The sequence below is a fragment of the Gouania willdenowi genome, chromosome 15 (genome assembly GCF_900634775.1).
Source record: "Gouania willdenowi chromosome 15, fGouWil2.1, whole genome shotgun sequence".
NCBI classification, from domain to species: Eukaryota; Metazoa; Chordata; class Actinopteri; order Blenniiformes; family Gobiesocidae; genus Gouania; species Gouania willdenowi.
In genome coordinates this window covers 19,380,407-19,403,014 of record NC_041058.1, presented here as the reverse complement: position 1 = coordinate 19,403,014, position 22,608 = coordinate 19,380,407, and the positions used below count along the sequence as shown (strand labels likewise).

The 22,608-nt window shown below is 37.2% G+C and overlaps 1 protein-coding gene across 1 annotated transcript; it reads right to left on the bottom strand.

Annotated features, from left to right (window-relative positions):
* Positions 1-9,371: 9,371 nt before the first annotated feature.
* Positions 9,372-21,683, bottom strand: bmp5 (bone morphogenetic protein 5). Its single transcript, XM_028468373.1, has 7 exons — positions 20,799-21,683; positions 17,886-18,078; positions 14,849-14,997; positions 12,040-12,237; positions 11,237-11,313; positions 11,021-11,131; positions 9,372-10,950 (listed from the first exon to the last, which is right to left on the bottom strand). The coding sequence occupies exons 1-7, from the start codon at positions 21,310-21,312 to the stop codon at positions 10,801-10,803; spliced, it is 1,392 nt and encodes a 463-aa protein (XP_028324174.1). The 5' UTR covers positions 21,313-21,683; the 3' UTR covers positions 9,372-10,800.
* Positions 21,684-22,608: the final 925 nt, after the last annotated feature.

Below are 22,608 nucleotides of genomic sequence, written 5' to 3'. Positions count from 1 at the left end.
TCTTTGTTTTAGTTACTGATGACATAAGTAAAGTTTCTGAGGGTCACTTTATAGAGCTGACCTTCAGGAGGTTTTATATTTACGGAGTTCAATTCATAAAATTTAAAATATTAATAATTGATTATTTTTCTTGGCCGTAAGTGTTGGAACCACTGAAAGACAACTTTGAGAAAATGAACACCCGCGTACTGATATCTAACTTCTATCCTACACCAAGAGGACTCAAGTAATTTGTTTAACACATAACAGAATTTCCTAGCTTCTTAAATGTTGATAACATTGAAGGATCTTCTTTAAAATGATGAAAAAAAAAAAAGGTTTGTATGTCATACCTTAATTAAAAAAAGGCTCCACACAGATTTCTACTTTTAGCAACCCTGAGATGTTTTCTGAGCAGTCCCCAATCTTTAGAGGAGTCTCGAGTCTACGCTAGTGTAGATTAGGCAAACAGATTTGCCCTGGCAGGAAAGGGGATGTCTCTGGGCTAGTTTGCTAGCATCTCCTGAGAGTAATATATTTAAAACATGAGGATTTTGGAGCTCAAGCAAAAGACAAATGTCTAAATATATTGAATATAATCAAGCACTGCGTGTGTCAGACTCAATTTGGGCGAGTGGAAAAAGTTGTGCATAAAAGAAAGGGATTATTCTCTGCTGAGGAAGAAACAGATGTGAAAAACAGGGTTTTATTTTGTAAGTGTTTCGGCATCACATGAAAGAAGTTAAACATACACTGAAAAGAACGCGGGCAAATGAAAACAGGAATCGGATTAAATCAATCTTTATCCTCCACCTGTCTTTAATTTTAACGTCATGGATTTAACTGAACTGAGGAAGAAAGTTGTGTTGCTCTTCATGTAATATTGCACCTTATCATTGGACTAAGGGTTTACAAAACAAAACAAAAAAACTCACCATTACATACACAAGATATGGGAATGTTTGTAAAAATTACACACCCTGCAGCAACAGGCCTCAAGGTAGTATGAATAAATCATGCAAAAAAAAATATATAACAAGATTTTGTTTGGGTCTCAAACACAAATATTCAAATGTATGCAAAAAACGAATAAATAAATCAACACATCTAAGAAATGCACAACATGAATTCGCGTCGAATCTAGCAGTGGACTCCTTAGTTTGTTCAGGAGGGGCGGCCACTCGGAGCCAACTTTCCAGAGCTTCCCTCAGAGACAGCATGTGTGTTAAAGATTATCTTTGCAGTAATCGCACCACTGAGCGCCCCACGGCTTTTAGTCACAAAAAGCCACTGACCGGTGTGTTTGTTTTGTGTATATACATAGGTTCATACAAAGGACTCGTGAGCATCTCTTTAAAGAAATGTCCTGAAAATAAAATATAAAGGAACAGTTTGGCACATGGAAGGAAAGGTAACAGGGTATAATTACTATCAGAGAAACCTTGTGTTTATTTACAGAGGACAATGAACAAAATATGCCAACGTTTGAAAAGGAAATTGGCTCATGCTTTCCTGTCAAAACAATGTTTCCAGTTCCAAAAACATCTAATAGCAATAATAACAAAAAAATAAATTAAATTGTCTGAAGGCTCTTCTCATATTTTGGGCTTGAAATTTGCTTTTAATTCCCATCTAATTAGAAAGTTATGCTTTTAAAACAAGGCCCAATGGCTCTTTCCAAGATTTTTCACTGCATATATTTTTAAATGTTCCTCACAAAGACATCGCCTCACTTTTGTCACTGATCCATCAAAGCGGATGCAGCTGAATATTTATTGGGCGGACTTTTATATTGTTCCGTGGAGATCTTCGCAGCTGGATTATGGCTTCACCTGGATCATAAAGTATGGAGATTTCCTTCAAAGTATTCTTATCCTTGGGGGAAGAAATTGAATTTCACGGTAAAATATAGAGCAGCCGCACTCCACGTGGAACGGGTTAAGTTGAGACTATGGATATATCTCCATGTGCTTTTGGCTGTAAATTAATAGCGTATTTATGCCCAGTGCTTTCATGGAGGTGTGAGAGGATGGGGATAAAGTAAACTTGCATGACAACACATTTCGAGTTAAAAAGGTTTTCCTGTCTGAATTGATTTTTTATTTTATTTTTTTAAACTTGAGATGAATTCAATTGGTCTATTTTATAATGCATTAATTTGGTAATTCTTTACTATCGTTGATGTTATATTTTCTTAAAAGCTTGATTTTGTTAAATATAAATTCCTATACAGTTATGCTGGGAATGTGCTATAATGTTATACTAAAATGAGGCTTTTAAGTACAGTCAACATGTTAGAATCAGAGGGAAATTTTTAAATCATAACATTTGTCAGGTTTTAAAATAATTTTCTTAGCAGGAATGCCCAAACTTTTCTTTTTTAAGGTTGTGTAATATGAAGAGCGTTGTTTTTTTCTTCTTTACAAGTGTTTTTTATTTCGCCAAACAAAAGCTGCATGTTTATTTTTAAGTTAAGCGTATGTTTTACTGTCTTCCTTTGTTCTTTGCTCATGTCTGTAATTGAGCCCAGATATGGCTTGAATCTTCTGATATACTTTGTTTTTGCTGTACAGTTAACACATGTTTAATAAATCACCTCATTATTACAGGATAGATGTTTGTTTCTAATGCCTCTGCTTTGGTTGGTATTTTCAGTTTCTGGTTTAGCTTTGGTTACAACTTTTTTTTTTTTATGTGTCTTTTAAAAAAAGACAACTTTTAGAGGCATAAAAAGGAAGGGAATGAGATAATTGTATGTTGGCCACTTTCAACAAAAGCGGTAAGAGTGGAAAAGAGCACGACTATATGAGGTTTAAAAAAAGTTTGAACGGGGTCAGTATTTGAAAGAGGAAAGAAAAGCAGTGATTCTGTAGTAATTGTGTCCGTTGATCGAATCATTAGATGCAAACACTGGTTCTGAAACAAATGTGTCAAAGGCTATTGCTAACTGTTGTGTGTAAGAGCTGCTACAAAGGAGATCAAAGGATCAAAGAACCTCACTATACAACTAGGGATGTATATTGATAAGGGTTTAGCGACCTTTACAGACCATCAACTTTTCCTGCACCTGTGGCTAATCTTAGTTAACTCAACTAACAAAAAGACTTCAAGTTATTTTTTTTGTAGCCCTTCAAATGCATTAACTCATAGAATTTTACACTGTATTGGCTTCATTGAGAAGGTATTTTTTTTCGGCTGAGAATGACTGTAATCCAGGTGAGATTAGTCAAAATGGGTCCTTTGAGAGTAAAGGTTGCAGACCCCTGCCCTAGAGGAACAACCAACAAGGAACGGGCAGGGCTGGGCTGATTAAACATTCTTTATCAGAAAAATAAGTATGTCTGCTTTCCCAGGAACGATGCGGGACCTTTCGGGGATTATCGTGTCCCCAGGCTGTGGAGAAGACTCTCTCAGCTGGGGTAGGGTAGAGGACGCCTGGACACAAAGTTACTTCTCAGCTCGACCTGAGAGCAGGGGAAAAGTGTCTCGTTTCTCCCACCACCACTGGGTGGCGTTGTTCTAGGAGAGGATGCAGGGCAGGCTTCTACAAAGCTGTACTTCCTGTCCCACTCTCTCTGGAAGGAAGAGTTTCTAGATCAGACTGCAGCTCATTATTGTCATCCTCAAAGAGTTCCTCCAGCGCAGTCTTCCTCTGCTTTACAGGTGGCGGTGTCTGGAATTAAATAGACAGAACCCTCCATAAAACACAGTGAAACAACATCCTTGCGTGGCCATGTTGTTGACATGAAAGTGATTGTCAAATTCAAATACCAGTGCCCGTATTCACAAAGCCTCCTAAGGCCCTGACAGAGCTCCTAAGGTGAAAAACTGTTGGGGTACGTTTGTTTACAGTGGCGGCGCAGCCCAGGAAAAATTGATAGTATAATCGTAAAGGTTTTTTTTTTAGCGATTCCAAAGACTCGTTTGACTATGACTGGTTAACGATGCACTTACACATCCCTGTACACAACCCATCCATCCATTTTCTGACCCGCTTGCTCCTTTTTTCAGGGTAGTGCTGGTGCCTATCTCCAGCTCTCATTGAGTGTTGAGTGGGGGTACACCCTGGACACTGCGCCAGTTCATCGCAGGTCAATGTAGAAACTAACAATCACGTTTTCAATAGTGGGAGGAAGCTTGTTGTTGTTTTTCTAATTTATGTAGTATTTATTTTTTTTATTATCATATGTTAATGTTTATTTTTGTTGTTTATTTTTGCTCTTATATTGTGTTGATGCCAATGTGAATTTCCACTCTGGGAATCAATAAATGTGTATTCTATTCTATTCTATTCTATTCTATTCTTGCTGTGTGCGGTGCACCCACCATACAACCTTCCTGCCATAGTACAAACGTTCAGCTTTCTATTAACACAATCTTATTCAAATATAGATAATCTGGGACAGATATTTAATTACAACAATACCGGTTAGTACCTTAACCTCATGTGGTTTTGGGATTAGGCTACAATAGATTATTCTGTGCTCACTGGATCAGCAGGAAAAATGTCCTTTTTAATCATTTGACCAACATGACAATAGCACAAGCAATTTTTACTAAAAGATTGTTATGATCTGCAGAGAAAATAATCAGTCCAAAAGTCCAAAATCAGTTCAAAACACGCTTTCTAATGAAACAATATAAATTATTATCTTAAAAATGCAAAACACAGACCTCCTGGTACCCAGACTCTAGTTTTAGAAATACTGGCATAATGGGCAGGTAGGTGGTCTTATGATTAAAATTTGTATTTTCACATGTGAAATCAGTTACCGGTAGACTGAATCCTAGAGACAAAAGTTCGTCTTTTAAATTAATTTAATGGTATGCGACTATGAAGGAAAGAACAGCAAATGGAGAAGATTTAGAAAAAAAAGTATCAGTGCAGAACATCCAGGTGCCAAAACTAATGTTAATAGAAAGTGACAGCTGTGCTCACAAACAAGCTCTCCTAATTTCAAGAGCTACGTCTTTGGATTGGAGGGCTAATGTGCATATGGGAATTACAAGCAAACATAAGCGTGTTCCAGGGCTGCCCTCTGTGAGGACACATTCCTCGCTGGTCCTGCTACAGCCTTGTCATACCAAACAACATGTAAAAATGTGACCCATATGGTCTGCCTTTTAAGAGGAACTGATTGAGCTGTATGGAAGTCACGGCCCACCCACAGAACATAAATAAGGAGAACCATATGTGGGGAGATGAATTAGGTAAACTGCACAACATTTTTATTAGATACAATTTCACTTTGCCTTGTGGATGGACTGCAAGGTGACACTGTGAAAATAAACGTTGGTCTGCCAAAAAGAAAAGAGATCTCAGGAGTAGCAGAACATTACTGATACTTTGAGTAGTATTAACAGGCTTGTATCAGACCTTGACAGAACCAGTAATGGATCACTCCTAACTAATGCACTCATAAATGTTACATTTGATTTGAAGCACACATTTACAATGACTCCCCTCAGACCTTAGTTTCACAGTTTATCAGCATATCACTGCAAAGTTCTGATTTTCTCACACAGACTCATTCATTTTTAATAACTTGGAATCACTTTTTTATGCATTTTTAATAAATAATCAGGGATCAAAGGAAGTGCTCAAGGAAGCGTCAGCTCGTCTGCACTTTCTTTTTCATAAATACATTTATTAATTAACTTCTGAAAATGACCATGATTTAATTCCTATCTTTTATGAACAATTCATTAATGATATTTTCACAAAAGTTATGCTTTGGGACATCTGGGACTCAGATGCTATTGTTACCATCAGTCCTTAGACTTTAAATTGTGTGTTGAAGTCGTGTCGACAACAGTCATTATTCAAATGAAACCAGTAAAATGCTAAGTATTACCCAGAGTTAATGTTGTTGACTAAAAAATGTTCTCGAAATTTTTTTCGACTACATTTTTTAAGTGAGACGTTTCCATCGACTCCCCTCAGACTGAGCAAACGCTTGGTTTCACATTTTATCAGCATATCACTGGAAAGTTCTGCTTTTCTCTCACTGACTCACTAATCAATTTTCAATAACTTGGAACAACTTTTAATTGAATAAATAATCAGTGTCAGCTTGTCTGCACAGTTGATTTTCACATGCAATACATTGAATAATTAACTGCTGAAAATGACCATGATTAAATCCCTATCTATAATGAATAATTAATAATGACAATATGCAAAGGTGACGAAGGACATTTTCACAAATGATAGACTTTGGGACATCTGGGACTCAGATGCTGGTCTCTGATTGGTTACTTTTCTTCTCGCAGATTCAGTCCTTACGCTTTACATTGCAGCGCGTGTTAAAATAGGATCATACTCAGTAGTCATGTCAAAAACATGTCATTATTCAAATAAACCAGTGTATAACCAAAGACTTTGAGATGACTTTTGCTGTATGTAAATAAAGACACGTCTGTTTTTAGACTGTGGGAGAATAGTGACATCCACACGAGCCTCAAACACAACAAGAGGTTCCTCACCATACACAATATGTTTATGTATTGAGCTCAGAAAAGACTTAATATTAGCACGTAAACACACACCCACACATTTTGTAAGTTTCTGCCTGTGTGTTTTTGTGTTGAGAGCATGGCGTATGAATCATTTATAGGAAAGTAAACTAGGAGAGGTTATGACCTTGTTCTCAGCATGTTTCTGAAGTGGCTGCTGGAAGTGCAGATTTGATGAATGTCAAGGCACCTCTGACTCACTGCAGACTGTTTTGGACCACGGGGGTCTCAGAGGTGAAGGGGCCACTGTATTAATCTGCCCTGAGTATGGCAATTGTTAGCCTTTTCTTTTATGTGAGCTGAGCTTTGCTGTTGGATGTGTACTTGAGGGGGAAGTAAACAGGGGCTCATTCATAGCAGACAAGGAAGAAATGTTGCTGAATTGGAGGGAATCCATGATATTTAACAGTAGATGGGATTGTTAAGTGGTGGGAGTAATCATGCCAGGCAACAGACCACAGGAATGCAAATCAGCCGTCATGCCAGGAGTCAAGTTAGCAGGTGGCCTCTTCTATTCACTGAATGTCAACACTCCTCTTAGATGAAGCCCACATAACATCTGGGCAGACCAGCCACTGCTTTTAATTAAGTGAAATACAGTCACTCAATAGTTCAGCCACGTCAGAGAAAAAAAAAAATGTTTCAAACGTAGTTGGATGGGGGTAAAAAAGTGCAACACTACATATCCTGTATTCATAGAAGGTCAACACAGTTGTGTAAATAAATATTAATCCTTAACCTAATCCCTATATTTTCACGACCGTGATGAATCCCTGTTTAACCGCAGCACTTTTCCCGAAATGGCACGTTCTCCTGCACTTTTTCTAGGAGTGATGCCCAATGAGTGCACCAACACTTACTCACTTTTGTTTATAATGGATGGACCTTAGCTTTGCTTATGCAGAAATAACAAAAATAGCAGTTTAGAGGTAGCAATTAAGTCATGATGTATAACGCATATCACACATAGTAAATAATTCATGACATTTTTCCCACATAAAGTGGGAAAAATTGACCTGAAAGTGATACAAAGTTCTGTAGTGACAGCCTCACGGTAGTCACACCTTTGGAGGAAACTTTGGAAGAATGACCACTTTCCACCAGCAGGTCAGCACGCTCAGCAAAGTAAATCAGTTCATTTATATCATACTTTAAACCAGTGATTCTCAACTGGTGGGTCGTGACCCACAAGTGGGTCACAAGTGGGCGACCCACAGCTGGTCAACATTAGATAAACACCTAATGTCTCTCATGTTGGATTTATTTTTAATTTTTTTGACAGGCATGCTGTGAAATGCATGTTGCACATGCAGGAAAATATTATTATTATACATATATTTGTGTTATCAGCAGCTATTTTGGAAACACAAAATTTGGTTGGTTGAATTCTAGAAAAAACATAGGTCGGGATATAATGACTGTGGCAAAAGGGTGAGACAAATTGAGAACCCCTGCCTTAAACATTTATTAATTTAAGACAGTAAAACAACCAAACAGTTCTTTAAAATTTACAGTTGAAAAACGTTAACAAAGTGTTTTTCAACCTTGGGTTAATAATAAATAATAATATAAAGTTAGGTTAAAAAAAAAAAACATTTAAAATAAATTGCTTAAAATTATATTTTGATTTTTTTTTATATTATTCATTTTCAAATCAACACATCACACACAATAGACATCAAACAACTGTTTTGTATACTTAAACTAATCTTGTCACTTAGTGCAGTGTTTCCCAACCAGGGGTACGCGTACCCCTCGGGGTGGAAAAGAATTTATTTCCAAGATAATAAAAAATATTCTCAGTCATTTCACAAGTACGTCAATAAAATGGTACGTGTGCGCTATGACTTGTTTTTAAAGTTTAAATGTCTGTTTAAAGGGGACATATTCAAAGAAGCTCTTTTTGTGGTAAACGCCATAACACTGATACTGTATATAACACAGGCAGGTTAATTATTTGTTTTGTATTCATTTATTTATATTACTTATTATTTTCATTTATTCTTGTTTTTTTCTAATTTCAACTTTATTATTTTTATTTCATAACAATATCATCATAATATATTAATATTAATAATACAAACGTATGACTATAATATTATTTCTTATATTTATAAATGTATTGCCTTGAAGGCAACATAATTTTATGTTTAATTTTAGGTAAATAAGATAAAGCCTGAATATTAATTGTTCAATTTAAGAAGATGAAATAAAATGACTTGCGTTAAATATTCAGTTGTGTTATGTTCTACTTTTGGAGAATCATGAACACCTATGAGTGAGGGGGTACTCATGGTATGACAGAAAGGCTCAAGGGGTACACAAGACAAGAAAGGTTGGGAACCACTGACTTAGTGTACTAATCCTGGCTATTCTATATTATTTAATAAACATGATCAAAAAGTACTTTTAGAAGAAAAAAAAAATGTCTCTGGGGTTGCTGGGCATTTGTGATGTCATAAATGGGGTCACGACCCGAAACGTTTTGAAAACCTCTGCGTTAACCGATTCCACAGAAAAAGACTGTCACAATGTAGTTTCAGAAAACAAATTAAGCGAGAAAAGATTTCTAGTCAAGCAGAGGCAAAGTGACAGATAGGACCTTTCAGTGGGTACATTTATTAAAAATACACAACACTTTACAATAGTATACGTTTCCCAGGATTATCATAGATGTAAATATGACAAAGTGCACAGACTTTATCAAAACTGTTGAACGACACCGATTTCAGAGCAGTGATGAAATGAAAACTAAAACAAACATCATTCCAGACCGACTTAATCATCATTGTTGAAAAAAAAAAAAAAATGAAATGAAGTAAAAATGTGACTTGGTTAAAAAAAAAAAAAAAGCAGCAAGAAAAATAAATGGTGACAGCTTGCTGCGTGCAGCTGGGTCTACATGTGATCCACCCAGCTTCTGTGGTAACACGGTGCTGAAAAATATCCAAACCACAATATTCACGGTGCAGAACAGGGCAGTTCCTGAACAGGTCGCAGGTCCGTCAATGGATCAAAGCACAAAGACAATCATGGACACACGGGCAGTTTTTTTAAGACACAAATTAAACAAATAACATCTTGGTTTTTGACAAATGGGAGAAAATGAGGGCAGTCAAAATAAACCAATTACTGTACTCAAAAGCACATGATCTGATTTTTTTTTTTTTTTTTTTTTTTTAATTATTGTGACTGAGTATTACATTGATACAGTCTGATTTAAACACATACAACTGCCTGTGTAAATAAATTGTGATGTTTGCACTTACTGTAACATTTCAAAATTAAGAATATAACGGGAGAATCAACAAATGACGTTTCTTCAGCCTAAAATGAGCAATAATCATGCTGCAGTGCAGAATTATGCACTACTTAAAGAATCAGCGCTGTAAACCTTTCCCAGAATTATCTCTCAGATCAACGGACACAGGTCAGATAGTGGAGCCCAGAGTTCAGTGCAAACATGATGACGCTGCTTTTAGTTGTTATGCTGCAAAGAAGTGGAACAATGATGTGAAATCCAAGTTAAATGCACTCTTTTTCTCTACTGCGTATGATTGAGAGGGAGAATTTTAATCATATTTTATACTGATTTAATGTTTTTACTGCTGATTTTAATGTTTTTATTGATTTTTAAAACTGCTTTGTGTATGAAATGTGCCATACAAATAAATTAGCCTTGCCTTGTATATTCATAACCACAGCCAAAATTACAAAATGACTTCCCAAATGTGATCTATTGGATTGAAATATTGACAATCACTTTCAACATGGATTGATACTCAGAAAACCAAATGTACAAAAAGTACTCAGATAGGCTGTGGTGTTTAAAAAATGTCTAAATCATAAAGAAAACAACCATTTCCACCAGGCCAAACCATTGATACAACGAAATATAGATTTGTGCTCCCATTTAGTTTAAAATAAATTTGAACCGTTTGGCACTGAGCAGTTTTTTTTAGGTGTTTTTGTTTTTTTTTTTCAGCTCCATCAATTATTTTCCGTCTGCACATCGAATGCACTCAATGAATCCAGTGAACATCCATATTTTACATAATTTAAAACAGAGCATATGCCAACGGACACAGAGGATTATACGTATGATATGTGATGTCATAAAAAAAAAATTATATTTTGTTCTAGTCATTTACATATCACAATATTCATCAGTGCTATCTTTTATAGGAAAATAAATTAGGTAAATAAAACTTTATATACATAATACTGTACATCCCATCATTTCCTGCATGTGTTGCTCAGCAATTCTCTCCCATGTTACATAAGTTAAAAACATTAGCCTGATCATTAATGGCACCCACAGGATCTGACAACCATATTTCTGTACTTCTTCAGTATGACGTTTGAGCTGTCGTCAAAATAAAGCACTGATATGGCGTTCAGCTTGGTTGGGGCGCAGCACGGCTTTGGCACATTGTCAGGAAACATTAGGTGAACCTACAACGAAAAAGGAAAAATGTAAATTACTTTTTTTTTTAAAGTATGGTAACATCATGTGTAGACTTGCCAGGGTTTGCACGATTGCATGATTTGTTGCGTTCATGTGCGCATTGAGAGGAAACGAGCATTCGCCGTCACAGTAAAAAGCCGCGTAACCTTCTGGTGCAATGATCCAGTCCTTAAGAACGAAAAAGGGAAACATTACGTACAATTCGATTTCAAATCTGTCACTCATTGTGGAATAAAAAGAACTGAAATATAATAATACGAGAGTTGTGGTTACCTGCCAGCCTAAGTCTCGAAAGCTGACATAAAGCTCATGCTTCTTACAGGCTTGCTTCTGTTCACTGGTGTTGAAATCTGAAATATGAATATGCTTATAATGAAATAGACCAGCACAATCTCTCTATTTCACTTTCCTCTTGCTGTATATTGTTACACAAAATTTACTGCTTCAGGGGTTCCCCGTGTTGAAGTGGTCGAGCAGCAGGGAGTCATTAATCCGCCCCACAAGGCAACTAATGTGGATTACGGCAACTCAGCCATCAATGTGTTGGAATATTATTCCAACAAATGATTAATGAAACTGTGAGATAATAATAAATAAGATGTAATCTTGTTATATATTCTACTTGCTAACGCATACAAGCGTATTTAATCCTAAGTACAGTCTGTTAGCGTTATGAGTGACACTAGCAGAGAAAATGAAATGGTTGAACAAACAGAAGGAAACTATAGCTTTTACTGGAGTCGGCCTTCTGCGGCTTCCTCCGTAATACAGACAGACAACAGAAATAGAAGAGCACCAGGAATGGAAAAGGAAAAATATGGTATATTATAAGGTTGGAACCAAACGAGAGAAACAAATCATAGAGTGGACTAGATAATCTGCACAGTATACATTATTCTATGCAAACTGAATGCAAAGACAGTATTATTTCCTAAATAGATGTTAGAGTGGCTGCTTTAAAATGCATTGCTCCAGAGCAAACCGACATGAATGAACCATGTGTGCAGATCCTTGGCGTTTAATGGTAATAACATTCATTTGAAAAGCACAAAAGTGTCCCAATAGAGGGCACATACCTCCAGCTTTAGATGCCCTCGATGATTCCTGCTGATTAGTCGATTTATTTCGATTGCTGTTCTTTTTCTTCCCTCCAGCAGCTCTGATGGAGCGCAGCAACACCCCACTAGCTTTGAAGAAGGCAACCAGGAACGGCTGTTTGGACTGGGGCCCGTTCCTCCCAATGACTCCAGCAGATTTCATGTTAATACTTCGTCCTTTAAACAAAAAATAAAAAAAACAGAACCTATCTTTTAAATACTCTTAAAATTGGTTATTTTACAATTTATTGGATTCACACAAGACGACAAAACTAAAGGCAGAATTGACCAATTTATTAAAACTCTACAATAATTTTAGGGGCTTGCATTTTTTTTTGTTTATATCACATGAATGCAGTAATTTTTTTATTGTAAAGTAAAGAAAGAACTGTCAAATTTTCCACAAATCTAGCAATTTCTCACAAACAATTGCACAAAATTCCTCTAAGTTACACAAAAATTGTTACCAAAATCAAAAGAAATGAACTGATATTGAAAACTAGAGAACAATGATGTTAAAATTGTTCTGTGTTCCCCACCTAAAATCTGCCATTTTATAATGCAATATTCTGTATTACACAATACAGATTTCAAGTTCAAACTCTGCTACCTATTTGTTTAAATACATTAGGGAGGAAAAAAGGTTTTTCTTAACATAGAGCACAGCTTGTTTTCAGGAATGAACTGACGAATGCATGAAATTGGTTTCCTCATCTGTCAAAAAGTGCTTACTCCGCTTCTCGCCTGCCATGCTGTTTCCTGTTTTTACGTGAGTTACGTCATCTCTGTCTGCAGACCTTTGCCTACATGTAAAAAGAGCTGGATTGGCCAATCGCATGAGTGTGTAAATCAAGCTGTGTATTGTCCTATTCCAGCCAAGCTAGCCTGTTGATAATTATTACTTGGTTTTGTCAAGCTGCATGTAGGGTAAATGCACTGAGAAAAACGTGAGAGACACTGAAAATGATCATTTTCTATTAGATACAATCATAGATCAATGAATCGGACATCATTTACTCCTTCTCACCATGATTTCTTGTGTTTCTTCACCAGACAAGGAGGACAGTGGGTGATTGTGACGTCATTTTTCTATTCTCGTTGGTTCCCACTATTCCCCGTGATATCATAATGAAGTAAAAGCAATTCTATGTACCCATCACTGCGACTTCACACCCCACAATGCAATGCGTGGAAATCTCAACAAACTTTGTGTTTCAGCAGCAATTTCGACCTTTTTGGAGTAAATGATGATTTTATCTAATAGAAAATGATACTGGTTCACGTTTTTAACAATGATGACTGCCATTGTTCATAATGTTGCTACTGCCTGTTCTCCCTGCTGACATGTAGGATTCAGGGCTGTAAACTAAAATAAAATGCTTGAAAAAGCCACACTTTGATTCCAGTGCTCATTTGGCTTTTTTTCTGATTTATTTGCTATAATTAATCAATGAGGAGATACCTTAATGCAGTGTTTTTCAACCTTGGGGTCAAGACCCCATGCGGGGTCACCTGAATTTTGTATTATTCTTTTACACATTAAAACAACACACAATCTTAAACAACTGTATTCTATACTTTGACTTTGTCAAATATAAATCTAGTTAATAATAATAATGACAACAAATGCAGTATAAATATGTTACTAACACTGGCAACTCTGTATTTGTAATACAGTATAACAAACATGATGAAAAACAAATTCCATAAAAAATAAAGAAATTCCTGATATAGAATGGGGTGACGATCCAAAAACACACTCCCATAATGTATCTTATTATGCAGAGGATGATGTCAGATGGTTATTAAATACACACAATATTTTCAAAAGTTTTGCCATTGTACGCTATTTTAATGTTTAAAGGTGCAGTCTGCAACTCTTATAAAAGTGAGTTTTTGTCATATTTGCTAAAGCTGTCACTATGTAAGGACAGCTTTAGATCAAACTAGTAGTTTGTCTGAAAAAAAACAAACTCATTGAGACCCCCCTGCTGCTCCTGCAGCCTTTGGCCGATTGCCAGAATGCACTGCGACCGAGCAAAAAGAACCAATCAGAGTCAGGATTGTGTTTGATGGACTGTCTGACAGCTGTTGCTCACAGTCCCCACCCCTTTCCCGGGGCTGGAGCGCCGTCTTTTTTACAGTGTATGGTCAAAAGGAGTAGAAGATGGAATTAGTGACTTTACTGCTTGAAAGATAATTACTGCTGCTTGATTTATATTATGTTTGATTTGTAATTGTTACACTAGAACTCTGTAGTGCATGTGTTGTTCATGTGCGTGCAGCAGCCTCCGTGTGGGCTGCTGTAAGTGACACTGTGTTGTTGTTGTTGCTGCTGCTGCTGAGTGCTGAGGTATGTGCACATAGAGAGAGAGAAGCGCTGCAGTAATACGCTTTTAACAGAGCATGTTATATTACTGTGATGTTGCTGTTGGACTAACGTTAGCTTGTTAGCTCCTCTGAGGGAGGGACTTTGGAAAGTTTGGAGGCAGGGCAAGAAAGCAGCGGGGAGGGAGGGGGAGAGAGGGATCTGAGAGTTACAGACTGCACCTTTAAATTGAACAGTTAGAGAAACATTGTGTCATAGACTAGTCGATAAGGAAATATGTAGAGAAGTAGTTGGCAACATCCCTTGTAAGATCTACCACAGTATAATATTATTATGAACACGGACAGTATTTGAACACATTAAATCATCTGCATAGGTCTATTGTCTGTCTGTAAACCAGCTCATGTCTGTATGGTTTTAAAATGTGTTTGTGGAGGTAACAGAACAAGCTTCACTTGCCATCGGCACTCTCCACACAGAGCTGCAGGCCCAAGTTCTGCCGTGGGTTCATCACCCAGTGGTTACTGGTTGCTGTGATGTCAAACACTAGCCAGCCCCCATCGGACGCCTGAACTCTTTTGGAACCAAGTAAGAATGTATCTGCATCTCTGAAACGCACAGCACAACACAAGCAAAGTAAATATACACACCCTGAGCAAGAAATGCACCAAAAAGTCACTGGAGAGTAATAATTTTGTAAGTTAAAGTTATGTAGTAACTTTTATCCGTTTGGTATTCAAAGAAAGCCTAAAAACAATGTCTGGAAGAGATATCATCAAATATTAAATCTATTTAATGAACAAAGCTATTTTGGGGTTAGGATTGTGTTATTTTGTTTCATAAAGAGGCTTGTCTTAAAGCTGCAGCAGTAACTTATTACCACTGAGAGACCCTAACACCCACGTGTTTATTATAGTTGTAATAAAAATCAAGGATTCTCCCACAGCTAGCGGAATAACACACAACTCATATACACACAATACAAGAAATTGCGAACATTTGGCTTTAAATAATTGGCCTAAAATGCACTTTTACACGTAAACTCACTTTTGAACCTTTAAAAACATTTAACATGACATATTTATCACTGACCAAGGTTTGAGCATTTTTTGAATAGGAAAAATAGCCAAAAGTGTCGATTAAATGTTCACAATTTGCATGTCACGATATGATATAGCCCAATACTGAGCAATACAATATACATCAAGATATATTGCAATATCAATAATTAAAAATTCTACCTTTACAAGTACAAAATGGCATGAGAAACAATTTGTCATTTTCAACTAAATGGTAACTCACTGTAGTTCAAGAACCAATATAAAAAAACAAGCAGTATGTTTATCAAACTGTGAAATTATTTTTTTCAAAAAAGTTTAATTTTTGCTTCTACAACAGATTCTGATTCTATCACGTTCTTAAAATCTTTTTTTTTTTTTTTTAAGTAACTACATACATCTATAAAAATGCCCAGAATGTTTTATGACAATAAAGTGCGGTCAACTTCCAAAATAAAATGCATTGAGGAGTGAGGTAGTTTAACAAGGTCTGACGTGGTTCATTGACACCTAGAGACCGGACGTACATATCTTAGTGTTATTAAATGTTTTTGTCGTTAAAAAAACATGATTAAAAAAATTCATTTGGACATTTTTTTTTTACGTTAATCACGCGGTGAAATATCGCAATAAATCACTGAATGGATTTTTTCTTACACCCTTAACCCAAAAATGTCCGATGGAATGGAATGTTCTGGATTAATAAAAGCTGCAAGATGTTCAAGAAAGAGTATTAATTTAATTGTATATTACTGCAAAAGTTTCTATTCATACAACCAAAGCAAGAAATTCTGCATAAACCTTAAGTTCCTCAAGACATCTGTAACTATGTGTGAGTGGTATTAGTTTGTAGCACATGCTCCTGTTTGGGTAAAAACAATCACTCAGGATTTGAAAAAGTTTTGCTTCCATTTCCAACCACTGATTTAAACTGACAGTATCTGTAAAACCATGAACTGAGCGTTCTTCCCCTTTAAGATGGCAGAGTCCATTGACTCGGACCTTACAGTCCTCAGGGGGGCCGTATCTTTCTTTCAATCACCCGCACACATTTTTGGCGAGCAATGTGGGCCCACATTTAAGTACCCCCTTGTGTATTCAACAATGCCATGCTTTAAACTTCCGGAACATTGTGAAGACGGGCAGGTGGTAGGCTAATAGTGACCGCGGGAGCATCCCGAGGGAGACACCCCCCTCCGCCGCCTCCCCCTCCACCCCCTCCTCCCCATGGGCCCTTGAGGTTTCATGTGCGACAGGCAAACTTGGCAGGCAACACGAGACGAGTGATAACTGATGGACCTTCTGTGTTTCATAAGTGGCCAACTTGCTAATGGAGTTCTCTTTATCCGCAGACTATATTTGTAAGGCAGACATAGTGCGAATGAGGGAGAGCAGAGTCTCAGATAGAACGATGTTCTTTGTGGGCGGAAAAGTTGAAGCTGTGAGGGCAAAGGCCATGAAATATTTACTCATTCAAAGTTTACATAATAATTCAACTGTTTTATTCTGTTTTCCTTCAATTTCCCAGCCTAAAAATGTTCCATCTGCCTTATGTTTGGTGAAAACCACATTGATCCAGGTCCATGAAGGCTTTTTTGGACCGACTACAGCCTCAAGGTAACTACATTAGGAACATGATCGCCCCAAAAACACATCATTTATTCAACAATTAATTAATAATTTCAGATTGACCTCATTAGCAGTTTATTTTTGTTTGTTTGCTTTCCAATAAGGGTGAACAAAAAACTAAAAAAAAACATGAATTAATTAACTTGTAGTTTTTTGCAAGAGTGCAACAGTGAAAGTAATGGATTACAAGTACTCATGTTACTGTAATTGAGTTGCTTTTATGGGTACTTGTACTTCTTTGAGTAGATTTCTAAATCAGTCATTTTACTTGTACTTAAGTACATTTTAAAAGAAGTAAAGTAATTTGTTAGATTTCTACAAGCTGCCGTTACAGAGTGAATTATATTTCTTTGTTTTAAAATGATCAACGGAAATTGTGAATTTACAAAAAGTGTAAAAAACCGGACAATAATCAAATGCATTACATCATAGCCGACCAATCAGATTAAATGTCAAAACAGCATTGAATGGTGGTTATTTTCACAGTTTTAGAGTTTATAAATGTAGCTATACGGAGAATATATTACCAAAAATAAACATGGAGGCAGAAAATAACTAGTAACTTTTACTTTGAGTACTTTTTAATTGAACTACTTTTTACTTGTACTTGAGTATTTTATGTGTGACTTACTTGTACTTGTGTACAATTTCAATCGAGAAACAGTACTTCTACTTGAGTAGAATATATCAGTATTAATATCAATCTTTACACCTCAGGCAACAGTTAAACATTTGTGAGCACAGAGAAGATCAAACTAAAGCTATGCCATTACAATGACAACAACGGCAGTGGTTAATGTGGCACTTACTTGTTTTGATATTCCTTGATGACCTGGTATACGCTAACCTTCAGAGTATTATTGTCGTAGCGAACGTGACTGCGATCCTTGTAGATCCGAAACTCAGCCGCAGTCACTGCCTCTCCATCCGGGATTTGAGTCAGATCGAAACGAAACTCCTTGTAGTGTCTTCGTTGGTGAGAGAAATCTTTATCTTTCTCCACTGGATGAGGGGACAAGATTTGATTAAAATAAACCTTTACTACAAGCAATCTTACTGTGAACAAATGTTTATAGTAAAATAAAAACATATGAGTTCACATCAAAAAAAAAAAAAAAAAACCTGCTTAAGTTGCCCAAAAGAAAAGAGTTTGCCAGCATTCACGCTGCGAAAAAGAGTCATTTATCACATCTTCTTTATACATTCAAGCGCCAATCCAAACATTTTGACTACCAACAAAAGCACTTTCCAGTTCATTAAACCAGTCAACTGAATACAGGTAGCAGTTCCCAGACAGGCCCTCTACTGTGTGTCTAACTGCAATCTCTGCCAATGATAAATGGGCTGTCAGTTAAGAAAAACAGGCTGATTTCAATTAAAGACACTTTCCTCTGCTCTTCAAGAGAAAGGAAGGACTGGACAGGATTCTTCATCATCCCAGCGTCTACTTTGACCTCATCTCTGACCCTTTGCTAACCTCTGCACTTCAATGTGGTAGTTTTTATTTAAAAAAAAAAAAAAACTTTCTAGAGTTTAATGAAGCAAAGCTGCAGAATCTGACATATTTGATGTTAGTTTAGTTAGGAACACATGTTGTTTTTTGAACATTTAAGAACAATTAAAAAAACACAGCAATGCTGTTTCACATCCTACTGCAATAAATTCCTGGATCTTGCGTCAGTTAATTTTCAGCATCAAAGAGCTGCAGTAGTGTATCAGCGTTACAAGCATGCTAACAAAGTTCCCCGGTCGCTGTCTCACGTCCCGACCTGCAGCAGAAAAGAAGCATGTGGCGGGGGTCGGCTCATGTCCTGACATTTGCTGTGATAGCGTGCAGCTCACTCACTCCCTCTGATATTTTATCGAGCGAAAACGCCTGCAGTTACTTAGCACAAGCAGGTCAAAGGTCAGGGCAAACTTTTGTCTGCTGAGTGCACCCACACAGGCCGTGTCAATGGAAGCATTTTGTTTTCAGTCAGATGTAAATAAAAAGATTACTCTGCCGCATAACAAGGCATGGGAATTTTTGACACATTGTGTGAAAATTTCAGTTGTTTTAGCAGGATAATCCCTGAAAAATGATGATATAAATTGCTCTCTGTGCCTTTTTTGAACACTTTGCACAGTAAATGTTGTAATTACAGTATTTGTGTCTTTTGTGGATGTGTGTTAAGGTCAAACGGTTTTGGTAATCGTATATCAAACAGCATGAAATGCCCCGTCGGCATTTCTAAAACAGTTGAGGTCAGTAGCTATACTCGTGTGTAGTGTAATAAAGACAGAGCCCTATTGAACACTTCATTGACAGTCCCCAGAAGGAGAGCGGAGCTTTCAAGGCTGACAATGTACATGCCCTGCTATGGTAGTAAGTGGAAACAGATGCGCTCGGTTCAAGGTGAGGAATTATAGTTTCAAGCAATGATACAAATGCACAGTTAGATGTTTTTAGAAAAGTCAAATCCTCCCTCAACAATGCAAAACCACTTTTTTTTTTTTCTTTGCAGAAAATTTGTTTAAAAAAAATTAAAAAAAAACATGTTTGAGTTTGAGCTGTGCTGTGTCATAGTTGGTTGATGAGCGTTTCCTTCAGGCAGGACTGATATTCCACCTCTATTTGCACAAAAGTAATAGCTGCAAAACTTATGTGACTAAAAAAAAAAGACAAACAGGAGCAACACGGCTACTGTCTCCTCACGGTTTACGCAGCCGTGAATACGGGCATGTGTCAAAATCCACCCTGTTTTAGCAACAGGAAATAATTAAGACCAAGGTCAAACAGTCATCTGATAAGTTGCTGTGAACTGAAGGGTTAAGGGTCGCAGCTACTGAACAAACACAATGGTTATAGAGATCAGCTGATTCACAAATAAAAAGCAACACAGTCTAATAAATTGTATTGTTTGGCTTAAACAGAAGATATTTTTGAACAAAAGTTAACCTGGAATTTGATATTCCAGCCTATTTACATTAGAACAACACATTTTAATGTGAAACTCTTTCTTTTGAAGTATTTTTCTCTGTTTTATATTGTTTTTTCCCCTGTTTTACATGAAATAATCTGCTGTGATATCTGAATTATTTAGTAAACTCTACTCTATTAAAATGTAGACTATTCATTGTGTTAAATACAGAATTTTTTTTGCACAAATCTAAACTGGAATCTCAGAAACAATATTACCTTACACAGCCTTATACATTTGTGCTGAAAAACACATCTAAATATTGTAAATGCTGTACATTTACAAATAATTATCTTTACTATTATTAACAAATAAACAAATAGATATGCTTAAATGCTATTATTAGTAGTAAAGACATTAATTATCGGAATTAGAAAAGCTCTTTAGATAGACATGCGTTTAGATCAGTTCAAAGAGTGCAATTGTTGGGTTTTTTTTTAATTTAATTTTATTTTATTTTACAAAATTATTCCTTGTTTTAAGAAAACAAAGATGGAATCAGTAATATGTAATTATTAGGCCTACTTGACAACATATTTTGGTTTAGGTTTTGCATTAACTCCATAAAAAAAGTAAGATTCGGTGAGTTTTATCAGGATAACAGATCAAATTAAATGAGTATATCCTTCAAATATAAATGTGAGGGGATGGTTGGTGTGATGCACTGGACCACTTTAAAGTTAATAAATAATACATGCATCAAACGCAATAATCTGCCATAAACTTAAGTTTTAAGGGTGACATTGGTTTGACTGATCTTACCTAAGTTGACAAAACTCATGACCATGTCTGCGTCATTGAGGAAGTTGGTGTCCTGTGCGGTGCTGAGCGCAGAGCTGTGGCCCAGCAGAGGAGCCGCACGGTAGGCCTGAGCCACCCGGGAGTACCCGGCGTGCTGCGGGCTGTAGTAGCTCTTCCTGGAGTGCCCTTGAGCCTTGGCACTGAAGCCTTTCCCCGCACCATCATCCTCCTCCACGCTCATGGCGTTGTAAAGGTCGAGCATGAAGAGCGGCGCGGAGGACGCCTGCTTCCCGGGAGAGAAGGGCCTGGGTCGGTGCGGCAGTCCCAGGATGGAGAGAATCTCTCTCTGGATCTCCCTGCGTTCGTGATTGCGCAAGCGCCTGTAAATAAAACTGGAGTGCACATGGTTGTCACTGAACGCGCAATGAGCGCAGGACAGAAGACTCAAGCAGCTCCACGCCAGTCCCAGCACGGCACGGCTCAGAGGTGTAAACGCTGTCATCCTGATAAATTGCTCACTTTGGGCTGTGGACATGAACTACATCGCAGTTTGAGATGAAATTGAAAGATGATAAAAGCACTAAGTCATAGACTTCCCATATCAGAATGGCGTTTCCTAGGTTCGCCTCTCTGGTGCGTAAAGTTCCCCCGGCAGTGTGCGCTCCTCCTGGGTCCATCCAAAGGAAAAGTTACCAAGTATTTATGAGGCTCTGACCCCGCCACACACCTTTACTGCTCGGTGATGAAAAACTCGTAGGTACGCCCAAAGGATCGAAAGATAACCCCGAGTTTCCAAATGGATGAAATGTGTTGAACTGTGACAAGAACGCATGCGGAGAAGAACTTAACTCATACTCCAGCTTTTCTTTTTTTTTCCCCCCCTCTCTCCCTGGAGGACTGGTAGTGAGGCTGGTTGCCCCTTTCAGTCCATCCCACACTGAACTTTTGTTTTTGCATCCTCCTCTAGCGGCCGCAATAAAACTTCAGCCCCAGTCCCTGATGGATGTGTGCAGTGTAAAAGGAGACACTTGAAATTCGAGAGCGCGCTTTAACGAGTGAAAGAATAATGACAGAGCCTTTTAATCACCTCAACATTATTGAAGTCTGGGTGTTTATGGGAGAGGGCTTCAGCTGCAAGGTCCTGACAAAAAGAACCCTGTTATGGACACATGCAGAGAAGTTAGTTTGTTTATGATGGCTGAAAACTGCCAAAGGTCATAGAGCAGTCATAAAACACGTTAATACCACCAACCAACCATTCAAACAATGCAGGACTAGGGCTGGGCAATATATCCAGATACATCGAGTTTTCTGTTTTGGCGATATAGATTATTACAATATTGTCTATATATTTTAGTTTTATGGCTGCATGAAAAGCACAGTTAGATGGATTTCTGAGTTTGTCCTAACCCAGACTTTCCCTTAAACAAACCACACTTAAATAACGCACTCACACGTGCTGTCCCTACGAGAAAAAGGCAAAAGTGGCACATTTTGTCCAACTGTTTGTTAATAAATATGCCTGTGTGGCGTTGTGCACCAGCAAAGTTAACCCTGAATTGTTTTTCTGGTATGACTTTATTTGAATTAAAATGATCACGATTTATATCATATATCGCCATTTTGAGAAAAAAAAATGGAAATATGAGTTTTGGTTAATATCGCCCACCCAGGACTCTACTTTATTTACTATATTGGAGTTTCAAAATGCATGATGAGGGTTAGCAAGTCAGGATAAATGATACCAACACAATACATACAGTAAATACACATTAGACAAAAGGCCTAATGCTGGAAAATAAAAAATATGATACAAATGTGTGTGAGAAAT